General features: G+C 26.7%; 2 protein-coding genes and 1 pseudogene across 2 annotated transcripts; 2 read left to right on the forward strand and 1 right to left on the reverse strand.

Annotated features, from left to right (window-relative positions):
• Positions 1-1,810: 1,810 nt before the first annotated feature.
• Positions 1,811-3,857, forward strand: LOC141537715 (mitochondrial disaggregase-like). Its single transcript, XM_074258995.1, is given in 10 exon segments — positions 1,811-2,352; positions 2,480-2,532; positions 2,603-2,792; positions 2,857-3,075; positions 3,078-3,106; positions 3,172-3,262; positions 3,365-3,572; positions 3,643-3,689; positions 3,692-3,774; positions 3,849-3,857. Coding segments are annotated over 10 exon segments (1,236 nt in total). The 5' UTR covers positions 1,811-2,045.
• Positions 3,858-4,160: 303 nt separating this feature from the next.
• LOC141524255 (mitochondrial disaggregase-like) lies at positions 4,161-4,580 on the forward strand. The gene is made up of 2 exons (XM_074238052.1): positions 4,161-4,430; positions 4,499-4,580. Exons 1-2 carry the CDS (start codon positions 4,286-4,288, stop codon positions 4,519-4,521), a joined length of 168 nt encoding a protein of 55 aa, XP_074094153.1. The 5' UTR covers positions 4,161-4,285; the 3' UTR covers positions 4,522-4,580.
• Positions 4,581-7,172: 2,592 nt separating this feature from the next.
• On the reverse strand, positions 7,173-14,668 carry LOC141525041 (synaptotagmin-6-like; annotated as a pseudogene).
• Positions 14,669-16,296: the final 1,628 nt, after the last annotated feature.

The raw sequence follows: 16,296 nt of genomic DNA on the forward strand, positions 1-16,296 counted from the left end.
ATATTTTGGCCATTTCGTGGGCGTTTTCAGAGCATTGGGCTTCGCCCAAGGCCGATATATGTCGGCCAAATGGTGGCCATATTTCGGCCATTTGCGGCCCGTTTTCAGAGCATCGGGCTGCGCCCAAGGCCAATATATGTCGGCTAAATGGTGGCCATTTTCGACCAAATATGGCCGGCCATTTGGTGGGCGTTTTCGGAGCATTGGGCTGCGCCCAAGGCCGATATTTCTCGGCCAAATGGTGGCCATTTTCGACCAAATATGTCCGGCCATATTTCGGCCATTTGCGGGCGTTTTCGAGCATTGGGCTGCGCCCAAGGCCAATATATGTCGGCCCAATGGTGGCCATTTTCGACCAAATATGGCCGGCCATATTTCAACGGCCATTTGGTGGGCGTTTTTCAGTGGGCCTTCGGGCTGCGCCCAAGGCCGATATATGTCGGCCAAATGGTGCCCATTTTCGGCCATTTGTTGGGCGTTTTCAGGGCCTTACGGCTGCGCCCAAGGCCAATATATGTCGGCCAAATGGTGCCCATTTTTCAACCAAATATGGCCGGCCATATTTCGGCCATTTGGTGCCCGTTTTCAGAGCTTCTGGGGCTGCGCCCAAGGCCAATATATGTCGGCCGGGAATATCGACCATATTTCCCCAAATATGGACCATATTTTTGGCCTATTTTTGACCAAATCTAGGCCGTTATTCCTGGTTGTTTGCTTTGCCATTTCGTCGATGGTTTTGACGGCCATGCGCTCCGCGCATGGCTGACAATTGCTAAAGCGAAATGGCGGACAGATTTTCGACTAAATCTACGCTGTTATTTTTGATTTTTTCTTGGCCATTTCTACGACGATTTTAAAAAGCATGCGCTCCGCGTATGGCTAGTTATTCTTTACGAAATCTTAGCCATGTTTTTGACCAAAACTACGCCGTTATTTTTATTGTTCGTTTGCCACTTCGTCTATGATATTAAAAGCCATGCGCTTCGCGCACGACTGGTAATTATTGGCGAAATCCCGGCCATATTTTTTCTCTATTTTAGGCCAGACTTTCGACTATAATTTGACCGTTATTTTGGTTGTTTGTTAACCATTGCGTCGATGATTCCAAAGCCATGCGCTTCGCGGACGACTGGTATTCATTGGCGAAATCGCAGCCCAATTTTTGATCATTTTTTAGGCCAGATTTTCGGCTATAATTTGACCTCTATTTCTGATTATTACTTCGCCATTTCGTTGATGGTTTTGACAACAATGCGCTTTGCATATGGCCGGTAATTACTGACGAAGTCTCAGCCATATTTTTGTCCATTTCTTGACAATATTTTAACTACATTTTTGACCATCTCTGACCATATTTCCGGCCACATTATTGACGATATTTTCGACCACATCTATGCCGTTGTTTCTAGTTGTTGATTGGCCATTTCGTCGGTGGTGTTAAAAGTTGATAACTCCTAGCGGAAAATCTTGGCCATATTTTTGACCATATCTAAGTCGTTATTCCACCTGTAATTAGTTAATAAATTATTATTAATTCATTTATTGTTTGCTTATTAATTATTACATCATTGATTTATGACTAATTAATTATTATTAATATTTTTTATAAACTAATTAATTGATTGATTAGCAATTAATTCATAGTGAAGTAATCATAATCGAATACTTTACGATGGGTGCCCTTACCTAAATCGCATTACCAAATATCATAAGAAATCCGTCAAAATAGTTTTCTCTTTTAACTGTTGGTAGTTCATGGACATGAAATATACCATAATTCTTTTTTTTTTTTTTTTTTTTTTCAGTATTGTCAGTACTTTTTTATAACATGTGTCGTTGTTTTTGTTGTGCTGAAAAAATCGAAATACTATTAATAAAATTTTCCATGGAAATGAAAACAGTCGTATTTATAGTAATAAATGGATGTAAATAACCGTAAATAAAAAAATGTCACGTTATTATTATTATAAATTTTATTTTCTTCCCTAAGAGAACCATTTCAGTCGTCAATAATAATTTTTTTGTACATTCAAATGAAAAATTAAATGAATCATACAATATTATTTTGCGTGATGATCATGTTTACAAAAAAATCAAATCACGTTCTACATTTAAATAAATTGAATTATACTAATTGTCTATGTTTATTGCATAAATTATTTAATAATATAATAATAAATGGATCAGCAAGAATCACTTCTCAGTCTCCGTCACTGATAATATCATCAGCATCTCGGAGTAAACATTCATCAAGAAAAAAATGTAATGATCCTAATCGTTTGAAAAGTTTAACTTTCGTTTTGGGTGGAATATCATTATTAATTGCTAATTGCAGTGATGATTTCTTACAAGGTATTATTATTAATATTAATTTAGCAGATATTTAATATTTTCAACAAATATTATTTATAAAATTTATTGTTGTTATGATTATATATATATATATATATATATATATATTTTTTTTTTTTGTTTTCAGAGAAACGATTTTTTAGAGCAGCTCAATATGGAAATATAACTGATTTAAAAAAGGTTATTAAGTTTTCAAAATTGATTAATTGTTTTACTTCTATAAATTTATAAAAATATAATTAATCAACAGACAGTAGCTGAAGGATTCGATGTAAATAGTAGACACGTTTTTGGATGGACAGCGTTACAGTGTGCAGCAATAAATGGTCAAGTTGATGCTGTCAGATTTTTATTAAGTAAAGGTAGCGATGTTAATGCAGGAGATGAATTTGTCAATGTTTATAATACAGCTAAAGAAAAAGGAGTTCATTATTTAGATGGTAATTATCGTAATTATTTTTTAATAATTATTTTACCACAATTTTAACGATTATTATTTAACAGTCTTAATGAATCGAGAAGAAGAATTTTCTGATGGACTTAATAATAGAGCTTCATTTAAAGGATTCACAGCTTTACATTATGCTGTACTTGCTGATTCTATATCAACAGTCAGAGTATTATTGGATGCTGGGGCAGATCCAACTATTGAAAATAATTCAGGGCATAGAGCTGATGTTTATGCAAAATGTGTTGAAATAAAAGAATTACTTATAGAGCATGCCAAAAATATGATGAGATAATGAAATCCAAAGTAATCATTATTTGTTTGTTTACTTATTTATTTGTATAATTAATAAATTTAATAATGATTTTTAGGAAGCGGAAGAACGACGAAGATTTCCATTAGAGCAAAGATTAAAGCAACATATTGTTGGTCAAGAAGGCCCTATTTCTATTGTTGCATCTAGTAAAATTTTTAATCACAATTTATCATTAAAATGTTTTTTTTTTTTTTAATTTTTTCTAGTAGCGATAGTAATAATAATTCATATTATTATTATTATTCTAGCAATTAGACGAAAAGAAAATGGTTGGATTGATGAACAACATCCTTTGGTATTTTTATTTCTTGGTTCATCTGGTATCGGAAAAACCGAATTAGCAAAACAAATGGCTGCGTATATTCATAAAAACAAACCAGATGCATTTATAAGATTAGATATGTCTGAGTATCAAGAAAAACATGAAGTGGCTAAATTAATTGGAGCTCCACCTGGGTATTTTATTATATAAAGTTTCAATTAATTATTTAAAATAATAATAATTATTATTATTATTATTAATTAGATATGTTGGCCATGATGACGGAGGTCAGTTGACTAAATTGTTGAAAAAAATCCAAATGCAGTAGTACTGTTTGATGAAGTTGATAAAGCTCATCCTGATGTTCTTACCGTTTTGTTGCAGTTATTTGATGAAGTAATTTTTTTAAATAAATTTAATTTCATATTTATAAAAATTGATTAAAATATTATTATTATTTCTGATTTCAGGTAGATTAACTGACGGCAAAAGGAAAAACAATACAATGTAAGGACGCTATTTTTATAATGACATCAAATCTTGCTAGCGAAGAAATTGCTGAACATGCGATACAGCTTAGATCTGAGGCAGAACGCATTTTAAACTACAGGCTTGATCAAAATTCCGATCAAGATCAACAGCCAGAGCATATTGTCATTTCAAGAAATTTTAAAGACCAAGTTGTTAGTATATATAAATAAATTAGTTTAAATATCTATCTATGGTAAATAATTTTTTTAAAAAATAATTTAGAGTACAGCCAATACTAAAAGCTCATTTTCGCCGAGATGAATTTTTGGGTAGAATAAATGAGATTGTGTATTTTTACCATTTTCTCACGCCGAGTTGATCAAATTGGTGGCTCGTGAATTAGAGACCTGGGCTGAAAGAGCTAAAGAAAAAGCATATGATTGAATTGAAATGGGATCGTGAGGTTCTTTCAGTATTGGCTGATGGGTATGACGCACATTATGGTGCTCGTTCTATTAAATATGAAGTTGAAAGACGCGTTATTAATCAACTAGCTGCTGCACATGAGCGTGGTCTAATTGGTAAGATCATTTTTAATGAAAATCAATTTTTGATAAATAATTTAGTGATTAATACAATATTATTTTAGGAAAAAGTGTTGCGTTAAATTAAAGACCAAGTGGTATGAAAATGGTGCTAGTATTACGCTATCTGTACGACCTGCTGGTGTAAGAAGATTTTGTCGATATTGTCAGAAACAGATAATCTGATTAAAAACAATAATAGTAATATCAATAAGAACAAGAATAATAATAATTAATAATGAAGATGATTTTTGATGATGATGATGATGATGATGATGATGATAATAATAATAATAATAATAATAATATAATATTGATTATATCAAAGTTTTTCTGTATCTTCAACTTTTACAAAGATGTGCAGAAATCTATTTAGGATTTATGATATTTGATTTGTTAAATAAATTAACAAGTAAAAAAAAAAAGATTGATAATTATTTTAAAATCTAATAATTAATTTTAATTACTATTTTTTTCTTAATTCTCAAGTTACCTGATTTTTCAAATATATTATATACAGAAAATCATAAATTATATTAATAAGAAATGAAAATATCACAATAAATAAACTTAAAGTTATCATAAATTAATTATAAAGGAAAAATATTGATTATATTCACAATATTTTACGTTTCTACGAATATAATATAAATATATATGTGTATATATTTATTAATATTTATAATGGAAATGTTTCAATACATCGCAAAAATACAAACAGAATGTTGGATTTTAATTAATTATTTGATACATAATAATGACTTTTTATTTTTATTTCCTTTTTTCGTTTTAAATAGATAATGATACTTATAGAAAATTGAATTACGTGTTTTAATAAAATTTATTTTTTTAGGTACTTTCGTGTGCATTTGTATTTATTTTATTAGTAATTTTACTGGACAAGTTGATAGTAACTCCACTCTTGGAATAATTATATTTTATTTTTTTCAGTTAATTGTATATTATTAAGAACGTACAGATACTAGAAATATAAATAGTTAAATTATTTTTTTAGCATATGTATAATATAGCATAGTATATTCATGTATATAATTTTTTGAAAAAATTTTTAATTTTATAAATACTGTTAGTACATATACTTTATTGGGATAAGCGTAAGATTCGGACATGCTCAAGTAGTTCGAGCGTTCTGTTTTTTTTTTTTTTCTTCTATAAAGTTGTTGTTTTGTTTGTCAATTACAATAATATTTTATTTTTCATTTAGAAATTTTTAAATGATTATTTGTTATGTTTTTATTTTATATAATATATCAAGTCAACCAACAATTATATGTTTTTTATTTAATAATTAATAATTAATATTTTTTTTTATTCATCAAAAGTTTGTTAAATTTTTTTTTCTTTTAATAACTTTATCATATTAATAGTGTATTTATATATAAATTAACAAATATATGTTATAATGTATTTTTTTTTAGTTTAAACATTTTAGTTAGAATTTAGAAGAAAAAATGAAATAGTGTCGAATATATACGTGTTATATATAATTATATTGAATTTATTCAACATGAGTTAAGTTTTATAGACAAAGTTTAAATTTAGGATAAAGTATTTTAAAATTCACAAGAATATTCAATAATTTTATAATTAAAACCAATAAAGTCATTTGATATGTAAAATCCAATTTGGTCAATAAAGTATTCCACTCAATTTTTGTATTTCATTAGTTTAGTAAATAAATAATTATTCATTTAAATGCTGTTATTGTTTTTTATTTTATTTATTTATTTGTTTGTAATTGTTTTTTTTTTTTTTTTTTTTTTTTTTTCCTAAAGATTGTGTAAAATCAGACTTTAATTTTAACTTTTAATTTATAATTTAATGGCTGAGTCATTCGGAGCTCAAGCTGTTCGCGTATTGCTTCATCAAAGGTGAAAACAATTAAATTTTTTTTTTTTTCAAGCGTTTTGGGTTCCATTTAAATCTATAAGTATAATCATTTTTATTTCGATTCAATTCGAAATATATATATAAATTTTTTTTTTTTTTTATATTATCATCATCATTATAATTTTCATATTTAGAGTGTATAATATTTTTAGTAAATTTAATCAACTTTTGACAACATGATTATATTTAATCGTAGTTTATGATACAAATTAATTTGAAAATTATATATATATATATATATATATATATATATATATATATATATATATATATATATATATATATATATATAAAATCAATAATCATATATGTATGTTATATATATTTTATTTGAATTATATATTGTGCATTTTTATGCGTTGCTTTTTGCTTTGTATTATTTAACTGATGATATAATAATTATCTTCATTGTGAAAATAAATTATTATTTTTATTTTTATGACAATATAAGCGTTGGCTTATTTTTATTTAGGCCAAGTTATATATTTTAATTATCTCAACTTTAACTCAATCAATCATTTTATTTTATATTTTTAGTTTTATCAGTACAGGTAAAAGTTTATTATAGTTATAATTATTATTAACTTTCAAATGGCCTGCTTTTTTATTTTCTTAAATTATTTTTATGCATCAAAGAGAAAAAATACAAGAAAAAATAGTTACTTTTTCCATGTCATTGCACTTAATGTACAACTTATCAGTTGTATTTTAAAAATGTTTCTTTGTACCTTTACATATTTTGATAAAATAGTTTTTTGATAAAAATATAAAATTATATTGAAAATTTTTTTTCGAGACAGTAATTATAATATTAATAAAATAAAAAAATTAATGAAGTACATGCCACATAGCAATAGCCTTTCTGGGTGATTGAGTTATACTTGTCCAATGTTCTCGACTTTGATTTATAATGTCAGGTGCGCTGGTAGCAAGGTTTCCACTAGTTGCCGGTCAACAATACACGAGCCAACAATGGAATTCCCACTCATTTCACTGCTGGCATCCAGTACACATATTCTGTCAAATTTTAATGATTCTATTATATTAATATTAATAGCACCAGCTAGTAAAAATTTAATTTATATGTATGTAAATATTACTTCAATGGCGGAAGACGCTTAAAGTACTAGCAGGAATATTAAAAGACATGGCTTCATTCCAAACAGGACTTTTTAGTAGCTTTCTTTACTTCAGTTTTTTTTTTTTTAACTCTTTTATCACCGGACAGTAAACTCACTTTGACAAATGGATCCAAGGTGTCTTTTTTTCTGCAAAAAAAAAAAAAAAAAAAGTATAATATTAATATCCATTAATGATAGTAAAGAAATAAAAATAAAAAAGTAAAACCTGGGGTGGAAATAAATTTCTTGCTTTAAGTATCATCACTGTAAGTCTTTCAGCGCTTGGTAAATAAGATAGAGAGACAAGAACTTGTTGTATATCCTCAGGCGCTTTCTTTTCACGAGCTATCTCGCCCCAAACTTCGACAGGTGAGGTGGATGAAACAAGTTCAAGTTCTTCCATGGCAACTCTTACCGAACCAACAACATCATTTCGTGAATAACGATCATAGTCAAATACCTTAAAAAAAAATTAATAATAATAATAATAATAATAAAATAAATTTATTGTAAACGAAAATTAATATTATAAATATAATTATTACCTGAAGTAATAAAGTTTTCTTTTAATTCATCATAACTAACAGGAAATCTGAAATGTTGATCAAAAAATGGATTTGGATCATTTCTATGGATATGGAGTTTGTCGTTTTCTATTATCAACCTCCGGACTAAGGGTAAACTTAACAAAAAGGATCGTTAAACCCTCCTTGATCCGTTCCAGCAAGATCGTGCGCCTCTATCAGATGAACATGTAGATCTGATTTATCAAAATCATAACTTAAACGTAAGTGAAGACGACCCATACATTTTCCAGTTCTATTAATTTAAAAATAATAATTATTATTATTAACAATATACAATTGATAGATTATCAATTTTATTATTATACTAACCTCCGAGCACTTAAAAAAAGTGGACCATCACGGCGCAGATAAAGATCTGGCTGGAGAGATCCCAAGGGAGAAGCTGGAGGTGCTGGGCTACCATCACTATTATTGTAATTGTAATATAAATATATTAAAAATTCTGTATTAAAAAAAAAAAAATTTTTAATTTTTTAATTTTTTAATATTTAATAAAAGACCTTATTGATGTTCTAGGTGGCGGAATTAAAAGAGGTGAAAGACATCGACTTGTTGGTTTTGTTGGTGGTACTATCCCTGTAGATGTACTTGTTGCGGTTACTAATGCTCCTAAAGATGATAAAGAGCTTTGGGATGGTGAAGCTATTCCAGTTTGAGTACTTCCTGTACAGCTTGTTGGAGTTCCGGCATCTAGCATCTAATGAGGATGCCCGTGCTGGTGATGGTGACCTTTTGTAAGTCGTTTAAACAGTTATTGCCATCATATTTGTTATAAAAAAAAAAAAAAAACTAAAAAAGAAAAAAAAACCTTGAGCTCCTGCTGGGTAGGTGCACGACGAAGATGCATGAACCAAATCATGATGATGTCGACCATCAGGGCCAAAGCTCGAATTTGTGGTGATGATCCACGGTAGGTTGATGACCCAGATGCGGTACCAATAGTGGTGGCCCCTTCTAATGAACTTTGTGAGCTTACCGAGGGATTTCTAACGAGAATTCTACCCCCTGGACCTTGAATTGATGCTCCGCTGCTTGGATAACTTCGACTTTGGTGTGGTAAGCCTGAACCACCTTTTACAGCAATGCAATATAAATAAATTTCTAATATTGTTTTTTTTTTTTTCTGGTTTTCTTACATACTAGGTTGTTTGTTTATAAAAATTATCGTTGTAGAATAATATAAAATATTGTACAATAATAAAATGATTAATAATTTACCGTCAGCCCCAGTGGATGATGGTGAGGTTGAATTGCGTGATATTCCTTTGAAACATTAAATTCCTGAAATATAAAAAAAAAAAAAAAAAATGAGTATAATTTAGTAAACTATCAATCCTGTGAATGATCTGAAAATATTTATCAAGTTTTATAAAAAAATTTTAGGTGGTTAAATGTACTACTATTACAGTGAGTCAGCGAGATAAATATATACAAGTAGACTTATGTCAATACTTGTATTATATATAAAAAAAATATACTATTGTAAAATATTTAAATAAAGTAGTTTATTTTTATTTTTAATTTAGTTACCTCTGGGAATTTAAGCAATTCATATATCATTTTCCCTGTATTCTCTTTTGACCCCGCCTTGACCTAAATTTCAAATCTGACACAACCCCCAAGGATATATCGCTACTATTTTATTTTTTGTAAAATAAATTTATTAAACTCGTCGTTAAAATTTTTTATAGTTAAAAAATAACAAACGGTGTACACTATAATAGAGACACAATATTATTTATTGGAATAGATAAAGTTTTTAATGACTTTTATATAACTTAATCGGGGAAAAAAAAAAAAAACCGGAAACAAAATTTAAATTTATAGGTACAGTGTACTTACATATTATTAATAAATAAATACGTAAATTTTAGTTTTTGTCGTTATTATCATTCCAAAAATATTTTTGTATTAATATAAACTTATGGTATTCAACAAAGAGAAATAATAAATTTCAACAAAATATATATTCAATTATTTATTTTTTTCAAGTCACAAGTTTCATGTAATCAATAAAATAAATTTTTAAAAATTCATTAAATCAATAATTGAGTAATTGAATAGTTCCATTTAAATTTAAATATAAATTGTTATTTAATAGAAGAAAATATTTAATATATATTAATCCTTTAATAAAAAATATTTGTACACAGTATACTTATAATTGATTAATTAACAGTAAAAATACCATAATAATTAAGCAGTTAGAAATCTAACTTGCTATTCTTATAGTTATTCTTCTTAATATATTTCAACATATCGAATTTCGTTACAGTAACTTTAATGGTTTCTGATTTATCTGATAAATTTTATTGAGTGTATTAGTTTAACAAATATATTATTCCTTTAATAATATAATTAAATTTAAATCAACTATTTGTAAAAATTTTGATAATTTATTACAAATAAAAAATATTTGCGTACATCAAACAGCGTTTGAAAAATACAATTGAAATTTTTGTTATTTCCTATATTATTATTTAATACTAATATATATACCTCTTTTAGAATTTAATAATACGTTAGTACAATAAAATATTGATATGCTTTATGAATATTATAATAAAATATAAATAGCAGAATAAAAATACCAAGAGTTTAATGTAATAATATAATAATTGACAATTAATTACAGAGAAGGATGGACATGCAATGACAGGAGTAGCATATAGGAAAAGGAAGATAAATAATGGTAATATTATTATTTAATATAGCTGATAGCTGATAGAATATGTAGAGAGAATGTCGGTCAGCAATCATATTATCATATCTATACATGTATAATAGGACAGTAGTACGGCAATAGTCAGAGCTAGCTGACAAATTTATTAAATAAAAAAATCGACATTTAGATTATAATATCTGTAAACTGTTACATTTTAGACTTTTAATAATTAATGATTATAAATTTATTATTTTATTAAAATGACTAACTATTTATTTTAAATTTTATTTTAAAACAAGTGCAACAAGTGTATTCTATTATTGGATGTGAATAAAATAATAACAGTACCTCGGAACTAGTTGTGCTGTCAGCGCTGTCCAGTGGTTGCTACTGAAGAAAGGGGTGATCGTGAGGGAGAGCCCCTCTGGACCCAACGATCTCGTATTATTGCAACCCCAGTTACCATTCCTATTCTACTTCCAGAACTATTGCTAGAATTTTTATCAACTTTATTTCCACTTCCACCGCTTCCGCCGCCGCCGCCGCATGCTAACTCAATACATCCCCAAATACTTCCGACAACTTGTCCAAAAGCACTTTGCCGAGTGCGTCCAATACCACTGCTATGTCTAAGTGCTTATATAATTATTTCTTTTTTTCTTCTTGTTTATTTTTATCAAATAATTATATTTTATTTATTTCTATTATTATTATTATTATTATTATTATTATTATTATTATTATTATTATTATTATTATTATTATTATTATTATTATTATTATTATTAATACAAGCGTATCGATTCAAATCCTTTTTTCAAATGATTGTCAATTTATTGTTATGATTATCAAATAGCTCAAAAATATTTATAATTATATATGTATTCACTCAAGCTCTATTATTTTAAAAGATTTTTTATATAAACTCGGCTCTTTGATTTATTTAATTATGATTAGAAATTCAATAATGCTTTTGTTTTTATTGTTATTCAAATACTATAATCTCTTTTTATTGAAATATTTTTATCGTGGATTGATTGTTCTGATTCTGACGTTGATGTAGTTTTTATAATACTAATAAGAAAATAATTGAAAGAACAAAGGAATTTAAAATTTATTAGAGAGATTTATTTTTATTTGATGATAAAAAATAATAAAAAAATCAGGCACTGATATTTAATAAAATTTTTCACTTAAAAATTCATTCAATTAAATTATTAATAAAATATTTTTGACGTGTTATGTGTAATTTAATTTAATTTTTTTTTTAATTTATTATTTGTCAGGTCACTAGTTTATTGAATATTAATTTCACTACTATAATATTAATAATAATAATAATAATAATAATAAAATTGAATATAATTAAAATTGTTTTAGATAAAAATACGCATCGTATGAAAATATAATGGATACTACAACAGAACAGCTGGAGTATCCCGAAATGAGCGACGGTGGCTATCACAACGACTACTATAAGGGTGACGACGAGGGCAACGAGGACAAATTCTAAAGGAACAAGGAGAGGGTAGTAACTGCTCCTGATTGCGCGATGTGAGTCGACGCGAGTCGAAGTAAGTCGAAGTGAGGCCAGCAAGGGTGTGTGTGTGGTGATACTAGTATACTACACTATGCAAGGAACACAAGGCACATATCTACCTGATAAACTTTCAGCTCCCATCCTTGCTTGTCAACCGAGCACCCGTCTAGTGTATAACACCGGTGAGAGTGAAACAGAAATAATAATAATAACATAATAATAATAATAATAATAATCATCATAATAACAAAAAGTAGAGAGAGATATCTATGCGTGCGTCGCAACAGGTTACACTGTATTGCTTCTAGCCGTTCATATCCACCTAGGTAAACTGCGTACAGAGAACACCGTATGCTCCTGGATTCGATATATTCTATATCGTCAAGGTCTACTACTACACTCTATTCCTCACCTTATCTATCATTTTCATTTATTATTATTATTATTATTATTATTATTATTATTATTATTATTATTATTATTATTATTTATTTATTTTTTTTTTTTTTTTTTTTTTGATAAATTAAAATAGTTTTTCTCTGATGTGATTTATTATTTGGATCTGAAAAAGTTATTGAATATTTTTTATGGTGATTTTTTTTAGAATTTAAATGTATATATAAAAATGAGGCCGACTTTTATGTTTTGTATATTATCTCTTGTTCTAAAACTTATTAATAAATATTATTTGTTTGCAAAGAAAACTGTTCATGATATATGTAAAATGTTTTAAATTTTTAAATAACTAAATTACAAAGTCTGCAATTTAAAACCGAATTTTTATTTTATATTTTCTGACAGTGTATCAAACCTTACATTTCAAACTTATGAAAGAACTAACAAATAACTATATATCTTTTCTATTCTAAGACATGATAATATAATTGTAAATTTGTAAATTATTTAATTTTATAATTTAAAATTGGGGAGGAATTAGAGACTACATCAAAGTAGTAGTAGTAGTAGTAGTAGTAGTAGTAGTAGTAGTAGTAGTTAGTAGTACAAAAATAATTTCATCAGACAAAAAATTTATCAGCTTCATAATTATTTGAAATAATTAAAGTTTAATAATAGTGATAAATAAATATAAATAATGTCTACTGGTTATGATTGTCATCTTCATTATTATTATTAAATAGTTAAGTTAGTACCCTCTATTAGAAAGCGGAAAGTGGGAAGTAGAAAGCGGAAAGCAAGTAGTGGTCTTGAAAGCTCTGATACCTACTTCTATATATATATATATATATATATATAGCTTTTATTGTAGAGAGTTGTATTGATCGTAAATTTTAGATTCGCACGGTAACACCAAGGACCAAGGACCACTACTCAACTACTCAACAACCCGAATGCTATACTCTCTTAGTTAACTTTCAGTTATTTCAACCTTGTTTTCCCCAATAAATATATAACTAATAACTTATAATTTTTTTCTTATAATTAAGGTCGTATTCTCTGTATACCATTAATATTTATTACTTAATATATTAATCAATATCTTAAAGCTATGCTTTATTACAACTAAAAAAATATTTATTTTTGTATTATGTTAATTATGTTCGACAATTGAAATATAAATTTAAAAAGTATAAAATTAAAAAAATAAGTTATAATTTATTAGATAAAATAAGTTTGGAAGAAATTTTTAATAAAAATTATTAAAAAACTAATCAATAAAAAAATTTTTGTTTGATGAAATAAAATAATAATTTTCTAAGACGTAAAGAATTAAAAATGTATTAATTATATCAATTTTATCAGTTGTCATATACATAAAATATTAACAATCGGTAATTCAGAGAGTTTTAAAGCTCTCTAATAAAATTTTCGGATTTTTATATTATCAACCTAGACTAATTTGTAAAATTTACCGCGTCTACATCAGTAGTTAAAACAGTCATTAGTCAGGCATTGTTAAAATTGACAAAATAATGAATAAAAGTATCAATAAAAATCTAATAAATACCTGAGATTGAACTTTGTATAATAATTGCGATGAGTTTTCCTCAACAATCAAGAACATATAAGGGTGAATTTTTGTCTTTACAGTTATTATTATCGATTACTGATGAATTACTATTATTGGATGGTTCAGGTGGTTCAGGCCAACGATCAAGCGTGCTCCAATATTTATTTAATCGTTTCACCGAATAATATCGATAAACAACAATTGTAACGGCAACCACCAAAGCCAATCCTGTTCCAGTTGCTGCTCCTAAAACTGCAGCGGAAACCATTTCTAATCAAATAAATCAACACCCAAAAAATCTGAAATCATTTAATTTAAAATATTTTAAATGTTTTAAAAAACAACTTTTGAAATAAAAATATAATAATTAAAATTCATTATGATCATTATAAATATTATGGAAGATTTTGCTCATTTGCTTATTTGCTCATTCATCTGTGAACCGGGAATAAAGTCGTTGATAATTACTTTTTGCTTAAGCATCAAATAACGCCTACTATAGTACGTAATTAAGAAATTATATTGCTTCTTTGTTAATTGTACTATTATTTTACTTATTTTAAATAGAGTAATTTACATAACCATTCATAGAAATAGTAGTTTATTATTTTTATAGTTGAAATAAATAAGCTATGAATTATTGAAAGACAAGTAATGCCTTTATTATGTTTTATGTATTATAATATAAATCTAAAATGTCATTTAAATTTCATGCTTTGGTGAATTCTTGGTCTGCTTCCACAGTTGCGTAATATTAAATGCATACTGTGTATTTATATTTTTTCGAAAACTATTATCATTAGATACAATCTCCCCTTAGTAAATAAGTAAGTAAATAAAAAACCCAAATAAAATAATAATCAATCATTATTAGACACTTTATTTATCCCCTTAGAAGCTAATAAAATACGGATTAAACTGTAAAATTTATTTTCTTTTCATTGTTATTATTATTATTATTATTATTATTATTATTATTATTATTATTATTATTATTATTATTATTATTATTATTATTATTATTATTATTATTATTATTATTATTATTATTATTATTATTATTATTATTATTATTATTAACAGTTAAGTCTCATTAAATAGTTGAAAGTGTTACATATCTATTGATTTATCTAAAGTAATATGTGATAAGCTCTATGATATGATAATAAATCGATTAATTTATCTCATTCATCAATACCGGAGCTGGTTATTACTTATAATCGCCTGGTACAATTATTTTATTATAGACAAACTCCCTCGTTTTATCAATGATCCATCTATGAATATTTTTTTTTTCTTCTCTTAATTAACATTAATAATAATTATATTTCCACTAAAGATAACATAAGTGATGATAAAATTATAAAATTGTAAAAAAAATAATAATCTTTTTAACAAATATTTAACTTTAACTAGTAAGCTATTAATAAATATTAATAATATATTTTATTTACCTGCAATTATTTGTTTTATTTTAAAAAATTATTATTTCAGATTTATTTACTTCTCATTACTTTTTACTGCTATTAGATATTTATTAGAAGGTAATTAAAATTTGAATCACAGATTTTATATTAAAAAATGGTGAAATTAAAAAAAATTTTTAAGATTTAAGAATAAAAAAATAATGACATATGGATGAAAATCAGCGGTGTATATATGAAGATGATGATGATGATAATAAAAGTAATAATAACAATAATAATTGAAGTGATAGTGACTTTCCGAGGCGTAACGTGGCCTCACGACTGATAAACCGACAACCGACGTTGGCGTCGCGACGACCACAGACCTCGACGTGGGACGCATAGAGAAAAGACAAGAGCGCGCATGTAATACTACTCACTATGTATCAATGATCTATTATATTTATTAATCATATATACGAGTAAAAATCTAGAAAAAAATTAAGCTCTCTATTAAATGGTTCAACAACCACAATAACTAATGTTATTATTATTATACAGCAAGTACCAATAAATAATCGAAAAGAATAAAAACTAAAATAAAAGTTACATTAATAGAATATTATAAGAATTATTTTTTTACTAAAAATAATTATATTATTTA

Source organism: Cotesia typhae, unplaced genomic scaffold, assembly GCF_013202065.1.
Source record: "Cotesia typhae breed Kobodo isofemale line unplaced genomic scaffold, CoteBio_Ctyphae contig_10, whole genome shotgun sequence".
Classification (NCBI taxonomy): Eukaryota; Metazoa; Arthropoda; class Insecta; order Hymenoptera; family Braconidae; genus Cotesia; species Cotesia typhae.